The sequence below is a fragment of the Lepisosteus platostomus genome, chromosome 7, assembly GCF_059453375.1.
Source record: "Lepisosteus platostomus isolate fLepPlt1 chromosome 7, fLepPlt1.hap1, whole genome shotgun sequence".
Taxonomy (NCBI): domain Eukaryota; kingdom Metazoa; phylum Chordata; class Actinopteri; order Semionotiformes; family Lepisosteidae; genus Lepisosteus; species Lepisosteus platostomus.
This window is the reverse complement of record NC_142617.1, coordinates 21,255,753-21,270,732: the sequence shown is the minus strand read 5'-3', so window position 1 is coordinate 21,270,732 and position 14,980 is coordinate 21,255,753. Positions and strand designations below refer to the sequence as shown.

General features: G+C 36.9%; 1 protein-coding gene across 10 annotated transcripts in view; it reads right to left on the bottom strand.

Annotated features, from left to right (window-relative positions):
- Positions 1-14,980, bottom strand: part of robo2 (roundabout, axon guidance receptor, homolog 2 (Drosophila)) — a 623,900-nt gene that overhangs the window by 299,094 nt on the left and 309,826 nt on the right. For all 10 annotated transcript variants that reach the window (XR_015940079.1, XM_088639711.1, XM_088639706.1 and 7 more), the window contains exon 2: positions 3,615-3,941. Coding sequence is in view for 9 of the 10 variants with exons in the window: in XM_088639711.1 (XP_088495837.1) it covers positions 3,615-3,941 (327 nt within the window). In the remaining variant the exon portion in view is untranslated. The remainder of the gene's footprint in view (positions 1-3,614; positions 3,942-14,980) is intronic.

Below are 14,980 nucleotides of genomic sequence, written 5' to 3'. Positions count from 1 at the left end.
TCTACATTCAGACTCTGTAAACCCTACATTTCACAATTATTGGTTATCCTTCCTTTCTGTTCAATTTTAGCTGTTTTCTTCTTGTGATGTTTTCATTCTGGGCTTACATAAAAGTTATTGTTTACATTGTTGTGTTCCTGGTATGAACATATATATTTGAACTTAAAAATCAATAAATGATAGAGACTCTTCTACAAACATAGCAGATATGGAGCAGGCAAACTTCCAAAAGTAGGTCAACTGTAAACAACACCATGAAGCTCTATATATCAGTTTAACTGTAATTTAATGCAGTGCTTGGGTTGTACTTTACGTTTTGTTTTATATTAAGCTGTGTATGTGTGAGTCTGAAGGCACTATGTTAAGGTACAGATGAGGATATGTATCATATATGAAAAAGATATTTTACGCCACTGTCCACATCCTTTTCACATTCGCTGTTAACAGCAATTCTGCGGCCAGAGCAGGACATGAACAAGCCTGTTACTTTTTTTTTCTTCTCAAAATACACAAACATAGTCTTCAAGGTCATTCCAGCAGACCCACATAGCAAAACAAGAATCATGGACACCATTAGCAGTAATCTACTGCTGTGGAACTCTTGCAGGAATAATAGAGATGAAGACTTTAAAGGAATTGAACTGCATTTCAAGTATTATGACAAACTGTCATAATGCATACTCAGATGCATACTTTTGTATATAAATAGAAAATCTTTTGCAATAACACTTAATATTAAGACAAATCAAACCAGGTTTTGTGAAATAAAGAAAAAGCAGTTATGACAGAGGCTAAAACTGAATTTTTTTTCTTCAAAGTGCTGGAGCCCTGGGTTTAATTCCAGCCCTAGAGTGATACCTGCGTGGAGTTTGTATGTTCTCCCCATGTTCGTGTGCGTTTCTTTTGGGTGCTCCAGTTTCCTACTACAATCCGAAGACATTCTGTCAGGTAAATTAACTTCTGGGAAAAATTGGCTCTGGTGTGAATGTGTGTGTGTCTGTCTATGCCCTGTGATGGACTGGCATCCTGTCCAGGGTGGATCCCACCCTGAGTCTGTTGCTTGCCCGAATAGTCTACGGCTCCCCCGCCACCCTGAATTGAATTATTAGAAAATGGATGGATGTATAAATACAATGAAAGTATAGAATTATTAAATTAAGTTGAAATAACCAATGTAATTATTAAATCAGGTGGGTAGCTGCGTCAGCATGCGTAGACTGCAATAGAACGAGTAATAGGTTTATTCCTATTACTACAAGCTGCAGTATGTCCAAAATTCAGCAGCCAGAATCCTGACCAGGTCTAGTGCAAGTGTTCACATTACTCCTATCCTGGAGTCCTTGCACTGGCTTCCGGTCAAATTCCGCGTAGACTTTAAAATCCTCATGCTCACCTACAAGGCTTTACATGGCCTGGCACCTCAATACCTGTCTGAACTTTTATCGCCCTACTCCCCACCTCGCAACCTCCGCTCTTCAAATTCTGCCCTCCTTACTGTCCCCCAAGCCCGTCTACATTGTATGGGCGACAGGGCCTTCTCCTGCTATGCCCCCAAGCTCTGGAACTCTTTGCCCAAGGATATTAGAGAGTCACCTTCTCTAAACTCCTTCAAATCCAGACTCAAAACCCTCCTTTTCAGAAAAGCCTTTACTTAACTGGTTCCATTCTTCACCCCTCTGCTCTTCTTAATACCATCTTCCACGGTCTCCTCTATTGTTATTGTTGTATTGTTGTAATCATAATTGTGTCCTGTCTTGTGAAATTTTCTTATTTATTGTTGTAGTCTTCTTATTTATTGTTATTGTCATCCTGTAAAGCGCTTTGAGAAGCCACCTTTAAAGGCGCTATATAAAATAAAGTTTATTATTATTATTATTATTATTATTATTCCATGCTTAAAGAGAAGAAAGAAAACGCAACATTTTGGCTGTGGAGCCAAACATATGAAGAAGGCTCCACGGCTGAAATGTTGCGTTTTCTTTCTTCTCTTTTCAGCATGGAATAAACCTATTACTTGTTCTATTGCAGCCTACGCATGCTTATGCAGCTACCCACCTGAACTACTACAGCCTACACCTGCTGCGACCCACTATGCCTTCCTCCAAATCTTTTTCTAGATCTCTTCGTCACACCTTCTCTTCCTCCCTGGGCCACTTGCCCCCTTCTCTCACTAAACCAACATTCCGTCTCTTCACAGCGATCTGTTCCAAGACCAGGCTAACCACCTTCTATTCCTTTACAGATGTCGTCGACATAATATCATTCCTAAAGGATTTTGCCTGAAATTTAATACTTTTTTCTTTTGACTCTGATACCACCCAGAGTCACACACAGAGACTTCTAAAACAATTTCCAACACCCGAAGAAGGCTCCACGGCCAAAACGTGTTTTCTTTCTTCTCTTTTCAGCATGGAATAAACCTATTACTTGTAATTATTAAATACTGATTATACAAATGTATAAACTGCTAGCAATAAGATCTAGACCTTTTCATGTTGGTATTCATGTTATTCCATTAAGATAAATATAAGTCAAACTCATTGTTTAAAATACTATATTTCTTCTTTAATTGAAGTACTTTACAATACCCTCACAAGATCCTTATTTTTCCCTGTGTTGTGTGTAATTCTTTAGTTAATATATCTCAAGGAGAGAAATTAAAATGCCAAAGGCAAACATCTGGAACTCTTGTGAGACCTTGGTCTTTATCTTCACATACAGTTCTTTCAGTGCTACAAATTGAAGAGCAATCTGTATTGTCAGGACCTGTTTAACTGACCTGTGTCCAGTCACAGCATGTGAACAGAACAGTGATCTTCAAATATTGCAACAGCAATAATCGGAGAGCTCAACTTCAAAGTCAAGAAAGCAGCAGAATCAAGGGAAGACAGGTGCACAGCTCAAAATGCTCGTATTTCATGTCTAGGATCTTGCCTACTGTACTGTCCTGGCTGCCAACGTTTTATTATTTTTGCAATTTCTGTTATCTGGCTTTAGCCCATGCATGACCCCCCACCGGCTGACCCCACTAAACAGCAAGCCAAAGTTTTAGGGTGTATGAAACTGTAGCTTTATAGCAGTGTGATGGAAAAGAGATCACAGAGCCTAGGTTTTCACAAAGCACTTTTTAAAAATAGTTTTGTGTCTCGGTAAGCATCAAACCTTGAAGGAATGTGACTTTAAATGAAAGAAATCTAAAAGTTATATGAATGGTTGTGTCTTTTCTCTTTAAAATAGATCTTTCTTGTATTATCATGTTTAATGATATAAACATTAGCGGAGTCTTTCTCTTCAAAATCAGAGTTATTAATCACTATTTAATAATTACAGTTAACATCAAAGTAAAAGCGTTAGGAAAAATGTCACATAGTTATGTGTTTTATATTAAGAATCAGCTTCATTTGAGCATTATCTGTCCTTGTTAGGATATATTACTATAGCATATCCAAGACACTGGCTAGTTCCCAGTTTTAATCTGTCTTTCTTGGTCTTCTGAAATTGTCCAAGGTTAAATCACCATAAATCTTCCTTATGTTTGGATAAAACAGATGGCTCAAGAAGAAAGTTCAGGGAGCACAATGTATGCTGGGTTTAAAAGGCAGCGAGGTACTCACATGCAACTTCAAGGGATGCATTGCGGCTCACAGCCTCCCCCAGGTAGTTCCTGGCCACGCAGACGTAACTGCCCTCGTCCGGCTTGCTGCGGCGCCCGTGCACGATGCGCAGGAAGAAGAGCGAGCCACTGGGCAGCAGCATGCGGTGGGAGCGGGGGTCATCCTTGTCGGTCTCCACCCGCTCTCCGTCCTTGTACCACTCCACTGTGGGGGTGGGCCGGCCCTCCGCCTTGCAGTTGAGGGTGGCCGGCTCCCCCTTGGAGACGATCAGGTCAGAGGGGTGCTCCACAATCCGGGGTGGGGAGTCCTCCTGGCGAAGGCGGGATCCTGGCAACAGACACAATAGAGGAAAGAACCCTTTATATGAAGTAGCACATTAATGTTGCTATTTTGATGTCTTCAAATTTTCAGATCCCACTGTTTTAACTTTTAAAAAGTTGAGTTAAATCTCAAGACAAGGGGATAAATACTCCTGATCACCTTTTGAAGAAAGGAATACTACACCCAAAAGCAAACTCAGCAGCACCAGCAATAGCATCTTTTTTTTACTGTCCTAATTATCTTGCTTCCTCATTTTGTCCTGTTGTCTGTTGGTAACAGTTATCTCTAGACCTTGCCATGCCCCACTTCTGAGCCACTTTCAGTTTACACCTGAGGTCTTGCAAACTTTCTCTGAGTTGTTTCATGCATGAACTTAATTCTCTGAATTCCTCACTATGCACACCACAGTTTTTCTTTTACAAATCTAACTCCATTGATGAACATACTGTATCTCTAAGAGTGGAAGCAAGTTTAATTTATCAATAGGTGATTAAAGGATAATTTTGAACCAACAGTACATATCAGTTAGATTAATTAATTAACTGAAGTGCCTCCTTACTGTATGAACCAATTCATTAGATTCACTGGCCTACACTGAAGATGACGGAAGATCCAGGCCAATTATTAAACTACAAATCTGTACAAAAAGTGATGCAAGTGAGTGGAAAGGCATATGGGTGAGCCCATAGCCCATTCATTTATTGTGTAAGGGGGATTCATTTGAGTAGAAATCTGAAGAGGTTGGAAAAGGGAGAAATATAACATAGAAATTCATGTTAATAGGCTTTCATCGTGTGCTATGATCTTAAAATCCCAGTCGTAGAGATTAGTCTGTTATGGAAGACTGGCATTTCAACGCCCAGGATGGAAAGAGCGATTTAACCATTCCATGCATCATAGGTCAAGGTATGTTTGCATTACCACATTAAGTTCATATTGTCAGCCTGTTAACTTCAAACAGTGGCTACATGCCTCTCAATATAATCTCTTGAGGGTTTTGTTTTCATGGTAAATAAACACAGTGATATTTGATATTTAAAGGTACTGTAGGATTCCTTCAAAACAGCAGCTGATCATTTGCTCCCTCTTCATGTTAAAATCAAACAACTATATTTTTTCCCTCGATCTGTACCCCAAATATGGTATCTGGGTTTTAAATAAACGAATTAAAATGCCAACTTAGACTGCAGAGATATAGCCTTTTCAAAAGCATGTGAAATGTGTTATTTCTTTCAAAGACATTTCTCATCACACTGCCACTGCCACTGCCACTTCAAAGACCACATTGAAGACTAGGTACTAAAGTAAAGGGGAAGACTTCTGTCATTATTAATTGTAATACAAATATCAATCAAGGAGTGATTGAGGTCACTATGAATGGGAACTGTTATTTGCACTCCCAATATACTTGTGATAATGTGGTATTGCATGTCAAAGAAACCAGCTGATTGGCACCTCTAACATTTACAGTAAGGATGAAGCTATCACAGATGCGAGTAGATTATACTGTTTCTAACATACTCTAAATGCAGTAAAAAAAAAACAATTTATAATTCAACCCAACAGCAGATACTTTTAATAACAGTCAAGAAATTAAAGATGACAAGTAAAATACTATTGCTCTTTTTTCAACACAGAAATTTAAAACAAAATGTCCCTTCTCTGTTTACAATGGACATTATTTTTATTCTGGATGTGGAACGGATGAGAAAATAAATTCACGCTGTTAAAAAATCCAATCCTGTATCTATTAACATTCTTAATTACATTTCATGTTAAAATGCTAATTTACTCAAGTTTAATAAAAGAGGTTCTTTTAACACAGGGAAATGCTGTCCCACAGATAGTCTGGGCATTATGCTAATTGACTCCAATAAAACTGTTTAGAGTGTTTGTGGTTAGATTTTCGCATAGCCGATATGAACTAAGGGCAGCCAGAAATTTACATCACTTAGACCCACTCAGAGGCTCTAAGAAAAGACTCATCTAAGAAACCTGACAAGATCTCAAGTCGAAACTAGGCTTTGGGCAATATTTTTTCAAGTCTCACAGCTTTTACTGATTCAAACATAATAAAAAGAATACTCATACAAAATAAAACCAAACATTAGCCAAAACAGGGAAATCATGATTATTAAATAGCTCTCTTGGAAAGCAGTATTTTCTTTTCCCCTTACAGAGTTTTCTGAGGAAACATTATCCCTACTGGGATGTCTGTCCAGAATCGTTATCTGGTGGATCAACAATGAACTTTGACCAAGGTCGTTTTAGTTCCTAATACACTGGAACAACAGTGTCTCATTTTAAAGATTCAAGTTAGCACAAATGTTTCATTCTTTAAAAATGATTACTTCTCCCTGCAAAGTACAGCATATAGATGTCTTTTTAAAGGTATGTATAATTTCCATTTTCAGCAAAAAGAGGGACTTTTATGTAAATTAACATGACTTTTTCTGCGATTCTGCTAATCCTTTTTATTCAATTTCCACCAATCCTGTAGTCTATTACATTTATGAAACATTGTAGAGATGATGTGAGCTCCTATGTTTTGTTCATTTGTGTAAATCTTCCAACAGATCAGTCAATTTACTTTCCCTGGGGGTTTCAGGTAGTATGAGAAAGCATGCAGTTTAGTATTAACAAAAGAAAGATGTCTTTGACAACTTTTCTTGAAGTACATTCATTGGCCAAAATGTTTAAACCCTTAATATTCAAACCCTTAGGCACATAATAGACTCTCTTGGTGGCCTATAATAAATGTTTGCCTGGGAAATCTAACCCCTCATTTAATTTCCATGCTTTTACATCACTACTTTCTGCCTGTCAATGCACTGAGTTTCCCAGCTCTTCATGCTGATTTCTGTGGTTTTATTGTTGTTTTATGCTACTGTTATATGCCCACTTTGCATCTTCACTAGATGCAATTGTAATTCACTTTAGATAAAAGTGTCGGCCAAATGAATAAATGTGCACTGATTGAACCTGTGAAATATGTAGCTCAATCCCCCTCACCATTTTCCTTGTGACAGCCACAATAGAAGGTACTCTTGCTTTGAGGAAGCATGCGATTGGACTGCAAAAAACTCAAAACCTTGTCACATTATTTGGTGGAGTTGCAAGTGTTTTTTCCCCACTTTATAAAAATATATACATCCCTAAAACAGTCACTGGAATGCCCTTGTGTTAGTGGAACAAAACAGAATGTGCATCATGATTATTTCACCATTGTTTTTATACTGAAAAATTTACCGACTCATATTTTTTCACTGCATAAATCCCAATGAAGTGTGTGAGTGGTACTGAAAATTTGTGTCCTTTGATACACACTGTGATGGCTCTCAGGGAGCCTGAAGGACACAACAGAGATTGTACAGTCAGCACAAAACTTCCACACTTTCCAAAGTGACTTGGCACAGAGCTGGGTCACATGACCAATGTCACACCTAAGTAGTGTCACAATCTATTTCAACAAAACAAAAAAAGCTGGAATACTATTTTCATTTGTTTAATTCCCTTTACCCACTTATAGAGGATCAGTCTTTTTCATGTAGTATTTATATTATTTGCTTTCTTTTAATTTGAACTACTCCTGGTGATTAATTACAGTTACTCACCATCCTTCTAGTGGCATTAGATACAAGCACACTATAATTCTAATGCATTTTATAGATCATGTTGAGGGAATCTGCACTAAAATCCCAGGTTAGTCAATCTAAGAAAGACTTGTGACCTCAATAAAACATGACTTTAAAAGGGATGGGAGTAAGAAGCTCCATTTAGATACTTGGGACTACACTTTGCTACAGCAGAATTAAATGAATACAGCAGCTTTTTGGCAAGACAAAACATTTTCAAGCAGGGCTGGAGCAAAGGGGTGAGTTTGTATTCTGCTGTAAGTAAGTTAATGAATGAAGTACTAATTAACATTATGGCATTGATAAATGGAGAGTGAGATTAGGGACGTACTCTGTGCTCTGGCCTTCCCAGATGGAGTGTCAAAGGCACATTAATTCCTATCTCATTGGAGCATCTGCTTCTCCCATAATCCATTGCCCCTTGGTACGCACAACACAAACTGTTGTGACTCAATTCGATTTATATCAATCTAATTTCTTTTAATCCAATTTGTATTCCAATCTACTGCCTTCTAATCACTTAAACCTTGAGTCTCCATCTGGTAAATTTTCTCTCAAAATTAACAGAGCAGATGCCTGTGCAATTGTCCTCCCCCGTCAGGCTAATCAGGTCCCTACAGCCTCTCTCGGAGAGTGCCCAGGCAGTACGTGACTCTCTGTCGTGCCCTTCTTGTTAAAGAAACAAGCTCATCATGGATGGAGGCCTTTTAGTCTTCCTCTTTGCATACCAGTTTTGCGCCAGAAAGAGAGCAAGAATGGGAGGAATAAAATGAAAGCCCATGAGTTATAGGATACTACTGGCAATGTTTTTTTTTCTAAGGCATGCAGGATATGAAAGAAGGAAAACAATTTTTGTTTAAATGACTTGAGTAATAACCCTCTTTTAAAAAGTATTTACATCTGTGTGCCATCAACATACCACCCAGTCTTTATGTGACAAATGGTGCTTTTTGCAATGCTAACTACTGTCCACTCAAGGCTAGTCACCAAGCTCGGCTTACTAGTGACCCCAGACAGCTCTGAACTCTGATATTAAGAAGTGAAAGGCTAATGGATTATATCATCATGGCATTCAGTCTCAAGTGACCATGAAGTCAATTTATAGTTTCCTACTTACTGTACACTATTTTACAGTAAGTGGTCTTTCTATAACCTTCTTACTGTAAGCATTGTTTAGCTTCTATGCAACATACAGTACTGTACAGTATATGCCTTTGCCAGGCATTGATTTTCCTGTATCTGCAAAGGAACAAGTAAAGGTTTATTGCATGCTGAAAGGAAAAGAAAAGACACACAATGTTTTGGCTGTGGGGTGTGAGGAACTGATTTTATCTATTTCTAATTTTCATGCTCATATAAATGAACACCAAAGCAAAAAATGTAATAATCTACAGCCCTCAATCAAACGTGTTCTAAGCAGGTGTCAGCACCTCAGTCAATTCTGAAATACATCTTAACTGTAAAAAAGACAAGGATTATGAATAGCTAAAAATTGTCCTGTGAAGATGGTACAATTCCCATTTCTTTTTTCCTTTTTTCCTTTATTAATCCTCAGCTTCCACATTGAAGTCATTTAAACTATATTCTTCCATTTTTTAGAAAACAAGAATGCTTTATTAATTTAGGATATACTGTATGTCCCATACTAGACTGCACTTTAAAGGTTTGCAAGATTTAAGCAAAACGGCATACTAAAAATGTTTTATCACTCCCCAATATGGACCTAGTCACTGGCATTAAGCATATTTATTTCAATTTTTTTTAATCAAATGGAAAGTGGAACTGTATATTCTACAGCTAAGAGCTTCAGAGAGGCACATGTTCTCGGGTTAAACGACCACACTAAACATTAGTGACCACTTACGGTAGTAATACCTGACAAAATTTTCATTGTGTCCCATTGTTGTTATATTTAAAGCACATGAATAAGAGGCTTCAGTGACAATTTTACAGGAGCTCTGACAAGATGAGTGGAAATGGAGCTCCTTAGGGACAAGGTGTGATTCATTGATTAATTCAGGATTTTTAACAATGGCAGTCTTACTTTGCACATTTCTGGCATCAGATTCTTCTGCCTTTAATAAAAAAAACTGAATATAAAATACAGCTCATATTTTATATTGACAAGTCTGCAGTGAGCAAAAGCACAGCCCAGATTATATTATAATGTGAGAAGAACTATTTTAATATTTTTACAAATATGTATTCAAATATTATGCACCTCCAGCCCTATGCTCTCTGCTCCAAACACTGTATTTCTTTTCATTTTCTGGGAACTTTAGTATTACTTCATTTTCATTAAGAGGAACGCAGAATTCACATTATGATAGTTCTTAAAGTTTCTTTCAAAGAAAATGAATTTTAAACTCTGGGCTCCTTCAAGAAAAGGCTGGATTTAATTTAAATTAATTTAACTATTAAATCACCAAAAAAAACACCAGATTAATTGTATGTCCTTGCTAAATTGCAGCTTTTCTCATGTTATTATGAATAAATACCACAAGAAGAAATTTCAGTTTTCTTTTTATGTTAAGCAAGAAAAGTCAAGATTTCTACATGGGCTCTACAAATATTAGCCATTCTTTGATTTCCAATCATGGCCACACAAGTAGATTTTGTTTCAGCAGGTGGGATGCTTTGATCACTTTGTATTACATCCCTAGAGAAATTACATGAACACTAGCTCAACAAGTACTACACATCCTGATCAATACTGACAAAAAGAATGCTCCCCCATGAATTTTCCCCAAAATGTGCTGTTGTAACTTAAAAATAAGTGTCATTAGACTGAAATATTCCAACCAAGAAAGGCATCCTCATATCCAGATATAGGTTACATAGAGCGTGGTGTTTTTAAACAACAATTGCTAACCATCATTAGCTAGTAAAGCCGTAAAGCTTTCAAAACTGTTTGTAATTTGTGGACTTAAAACATAAAAGCATTAATAATACAATTAATAAATATGAATAAATTAATACAACTAATAAGAACCAATTTAATAAATAATATTACTGTTTATCTGCAGTGTTGGCCAGTGAAATTTCATTGCTCAATCAAATTCTTAGATTTGTTCTATAGCCTTATTCCAGATAAGGCTCAGTGGGGCCATGGAGAGCATCAATGTTTTCCCAATATATTCCCAAGAAAACAGTACTATACAAAAGCACTACAAGCACACATGACACTGGAAGGAAGTTACTTAATATTCGCATTGACAAGCAAGAACAAGGGATTAATTATGTGAAATTAGCATTTTCATTGAGAAACCCAGTTGAATCACATGTTCTAGTTAGGGTGTGTGTGTGTTTGTGCATGTTCAGCACAGCTCCACACAAGGCTCTCATTTAAAGACATGTTGCTACCACTTCTAGCTGTCACTATGTAAACTGTGATAAAGTAGTCACTCTCTCAGGATGAATGTCTTTATCTTTGTACTACTTAGAAAAAATCTGATATCGTCAAAAGAAGAAATAAATAAAAGTCCATGCAGACACTACTATGTGCCAGTTAGAACAAACAAATGAAAATTAAATGCACTTTTCAAATTTATTTACAAACCACTTAGCACTGCTAAATTAAATAATTTTCTCCAAAACATTTTCTCCAAACTTTGTATAGAAACATCGAATGAATTTCCGTTATGATTATCTCTTTATAAAATAATATTTTAAAAGGAGTCTTAGTATAAGCCTATAAATGCTTTGAAAACAGAAAAAAGGTATTTGCATTCAAATTAATTGTACAGATTTGTGGCTACATATTTGATTCACATGTACAAAACAGTTGTATTTCTTGTTAATCCCATTGTTAGAAAGGATTGCTCTAAATATCCATCACCCAAAAAATAAAATAAAACTTTATTATTATTATTAGTAGTAGTAGTAGTAATAGTATAAGCCCAAATTTTACCCACTATGCATAATTAAGACTACATTCCAACATAAAGTAGACTAAAACAAAAAGACAAAAGTGGTTATAATCAAGGTTATTAAGAAATAATTATATATTTATTTTAAATGGTTTCTGGTTAATTACAAAACAAACATATACAAATTAAATATAGTAGTTCAGGTGGGTAGCTGCGTCAGCATGCGTAGGCTTTAAAGGAACAAGTAATAGGTTTATTCCATGCTGAAAAAAGAAGAGAATGGAATGCATGGAATAAACCTATTACTTGATCCAAATTAAATATAATTTTAATTTATAAGACACTCTTGTGGTCAGTGTCAGTACCACAGGGGACACAAACAGTCTGTTATTTAATAGCCACAGAAGGCAAATAAAACTGTTGAACAAAGTTGCAGCTAATTACCTGAGAAAGACTGGCACCGTGAACAGAAAATCTGAGGTGCACCTCAGTGGTCAGCATAATGTATAATTGTCTCCACAAAGACTGAATAAAAACTTTAACCCCCCTAACAAGTGTAAACTGCAATACAAAACCCAACACTTAGTGAAGACTACCCTTTAGGAAAAGGTGAAGAGAATTTTTAAAAGCCTCCTATTATCCCCATTGCCCCAGTCGCTGACTGATTGGAGATCATGCACAGAGTGTTTGAAAGCATTTTCATAAGGTCCTGGGATGTACCGTACAGAAACAAAGGAATGTTTCCCTTCAATGGGAGAGCAATGACTTATGTTGCCTGTAGCCCCTTTGAAATGTGAATGCACCTGTATACTGTACTGAATTACACATGTGTTATGTTTTCATATTAACAATAACCCTAGATTTCCACCCTTGGTTTATTCTAATTATTTCCTGACTACCTTCTTTTGTTCTATTTAGGAAAAAAAAAATCTAACGGGAACAGAAGATCAGATTGTTATTTAATGGGCTCATACACATACCTAACATTTTCAAATGTTTTTTTTTTCTGCCGCTTGCTATCTGCTCTCATCGACAGGATGTGATGTTATCTTATTCTTCAGAACACAGCCTGTCAAAGCAAGAACTGATAGTGCTGATTTGAAATAAAAAAAGAAAGAAAAAACATTTTAGCAAGCAGCAGCTGGAAAGGGAGTATCTGTGTTGATGAGGGTTTCTTCTTTCTCATTTTTCTCCTTGATGATCAGCAAAAGCATCTTCAAAGCCTGCCTCTCCTATCCTTTTTCTTAAACCACCGCTGCCAGAGCTCAATTGGAGACACTGAACTGTGTGATGCAGATCAAATGATTTCCAATGCGCTGCCTACTCAAGCATGAAGACCTTCCCCAGTCAAAAGGCTAAGAATCAGCTGTAGCAATGGCCACTTGTCTGCTACCATGGGATTCTGAATCAGTCCAGTGACAAGGTAGGCGCACATTGTGGCAGACAGTACCACACTTTCAAAAGCACCCCTTCTGTGACTGCCACCCCCTTTCACCATGCACTGTTTAATCTGCTGACTAAAATACAGTACTGCCAAGGACAGACTGAGCCTGTGGCATTCCTGCCCCCGTCATCTCTCTCACATATAAGCACGAATGAGAGTCTTCGTTGAGAACGAGGGGGCTTAAAGAGTGCAAATTAAGCGTGAAAACTGACTGATTCATGTGCTTCAGCACTTAAAGGCAACCATGTACAGTATGATCTCAGGATCGTGCACCAGAACAGGTAACATGCAAATGTGCAAAATATACAGCTGGCATGTCTAAGATCAGAAATGCAAATCCTAAATAAATGTTTCCGCTTTAAATCTGATGTTAAACTATTATTTACAAGTCTGAATTTTAATACAATGCTGCTGGAGAATGCTGTTCTTTCATGAAGTAAATGTGAACTATTTTGATTTACAGCCAGTAGTTTGTAGAGGGGCTTCTGTATCTAATACATGGTTAAACCCCTTAAAAAGACTGCTCTTCAGGGGCACACCTCTTCAAGTTGAAAGGAGATAAGTCAGTATATGATAAATGACAAAGGCTAAGCAATTTATGTCCCATTGCTTTTCTGCTTTTCTCTTGTTGGTCTGTTTTTTAAACGTTAGATTTAAAATTGAAGCTTGGAATAAAGTCACATACTTGAAAGTATATACAGTATATGTGCACGCCCTACCTGTGTTCTAACACAGATAACATCAGTTGTCTTGTGCTGTTTGAACAAGTTTCCAATCTTTTTTTAAATACTTGGCTATCCCAGTCTTCTCTAAACGTCTTAATGAATTAAAGGGAAAGATACAGAGAGGAAAAAAATAAAAAACGTAATGATATGTTGTTTGTTACATGTTTAATTTGTATTATATAACATTTAAATATTTGATTTCTTTCCCGCATAATGCCCTGGACCTTATTCAAAACTGCTCAGTGAATTGTCTGTCACAGTAATACATGCCTTTGTGAACTGAAGTATTTACCTAGGTCAGACGGCTTTGTTCTCAGTCAAGGAAAACAACTTGGAAAGACAATTTGGTTGTTACTTAATTCTAATTTTATGGATCCATGACAATCAGCCTAGACCTGTGGTGTCAAGTTCTTAATAAGAAATTTCTTATTAAGTTTTATTTCCTTCTTATAGTATGTATTGTACTGTAAAAGCGTATTTGCAAGTTTGCTAGTAAAGGCAAACTGAAATTTGTATTGTATGCATTATATTGATAATTAAAATAATAATAAGAAAAAAAGTTCACTATCATAAGCTGAAAGAGTCTGTCAAACATTAGCAGGGGAGTCTAATTTGCTTATCACATTAATGATAATACATTAAAAGTCAGAGCTATATGGTAACAGGTTAATTGTGAGATTAATTAATAATAATAATTGCTTACACTTATATAGCGCTTTTCTGGACACTCCACTCAAAGCGCTTTACAGGTAATGGGGACTCCCCTCCACCACCACCAATGTGCAGCATCCACCTGGATGATGCGACGGCAGGCATAGTGCGCCAGAACGCTCACCACACATCAGCGATCAGTGGGGAGGAGAGCAGAGTAATGGAGCCAATTGATAGAGATGCTACAACAGAATAGATGCAACAAAATAGTGGTCTTGCTCAGATGGTCTTTAACAGAGTAAAGATAATGTTCCTTGTCCACCCATAAGTGCTGTTTCCTTTAACATTTTCACAGATCACCTATTTCAGTACAACCTCAATCTACATGTTTCAATTTAGATTTGTTTCTATTGAAACTTCACTTCCATTTAGTTTAGAAACACACACCACCATCCTGACCTTGGGGAGATGATCATTTTAATGTTTGGGTTGTCATTGCTTCACATAAATGCAATATTTAATTACACCAACAGTCTACGGGCTAGCAGGAAGCTTTCGCAGATTATCTGAATGCTCTGTAGCAATGTTAAAATACACCTGAGTTTACAGGTACCAGAGGCTCTAAACAGTTCAATAAAACACTGCTGTAATTCTCTCTATATTGTTGTAATTTCTTCCCTTAAACCTCTTTTATTGATGAGCACACTGAATGTAGAACAAT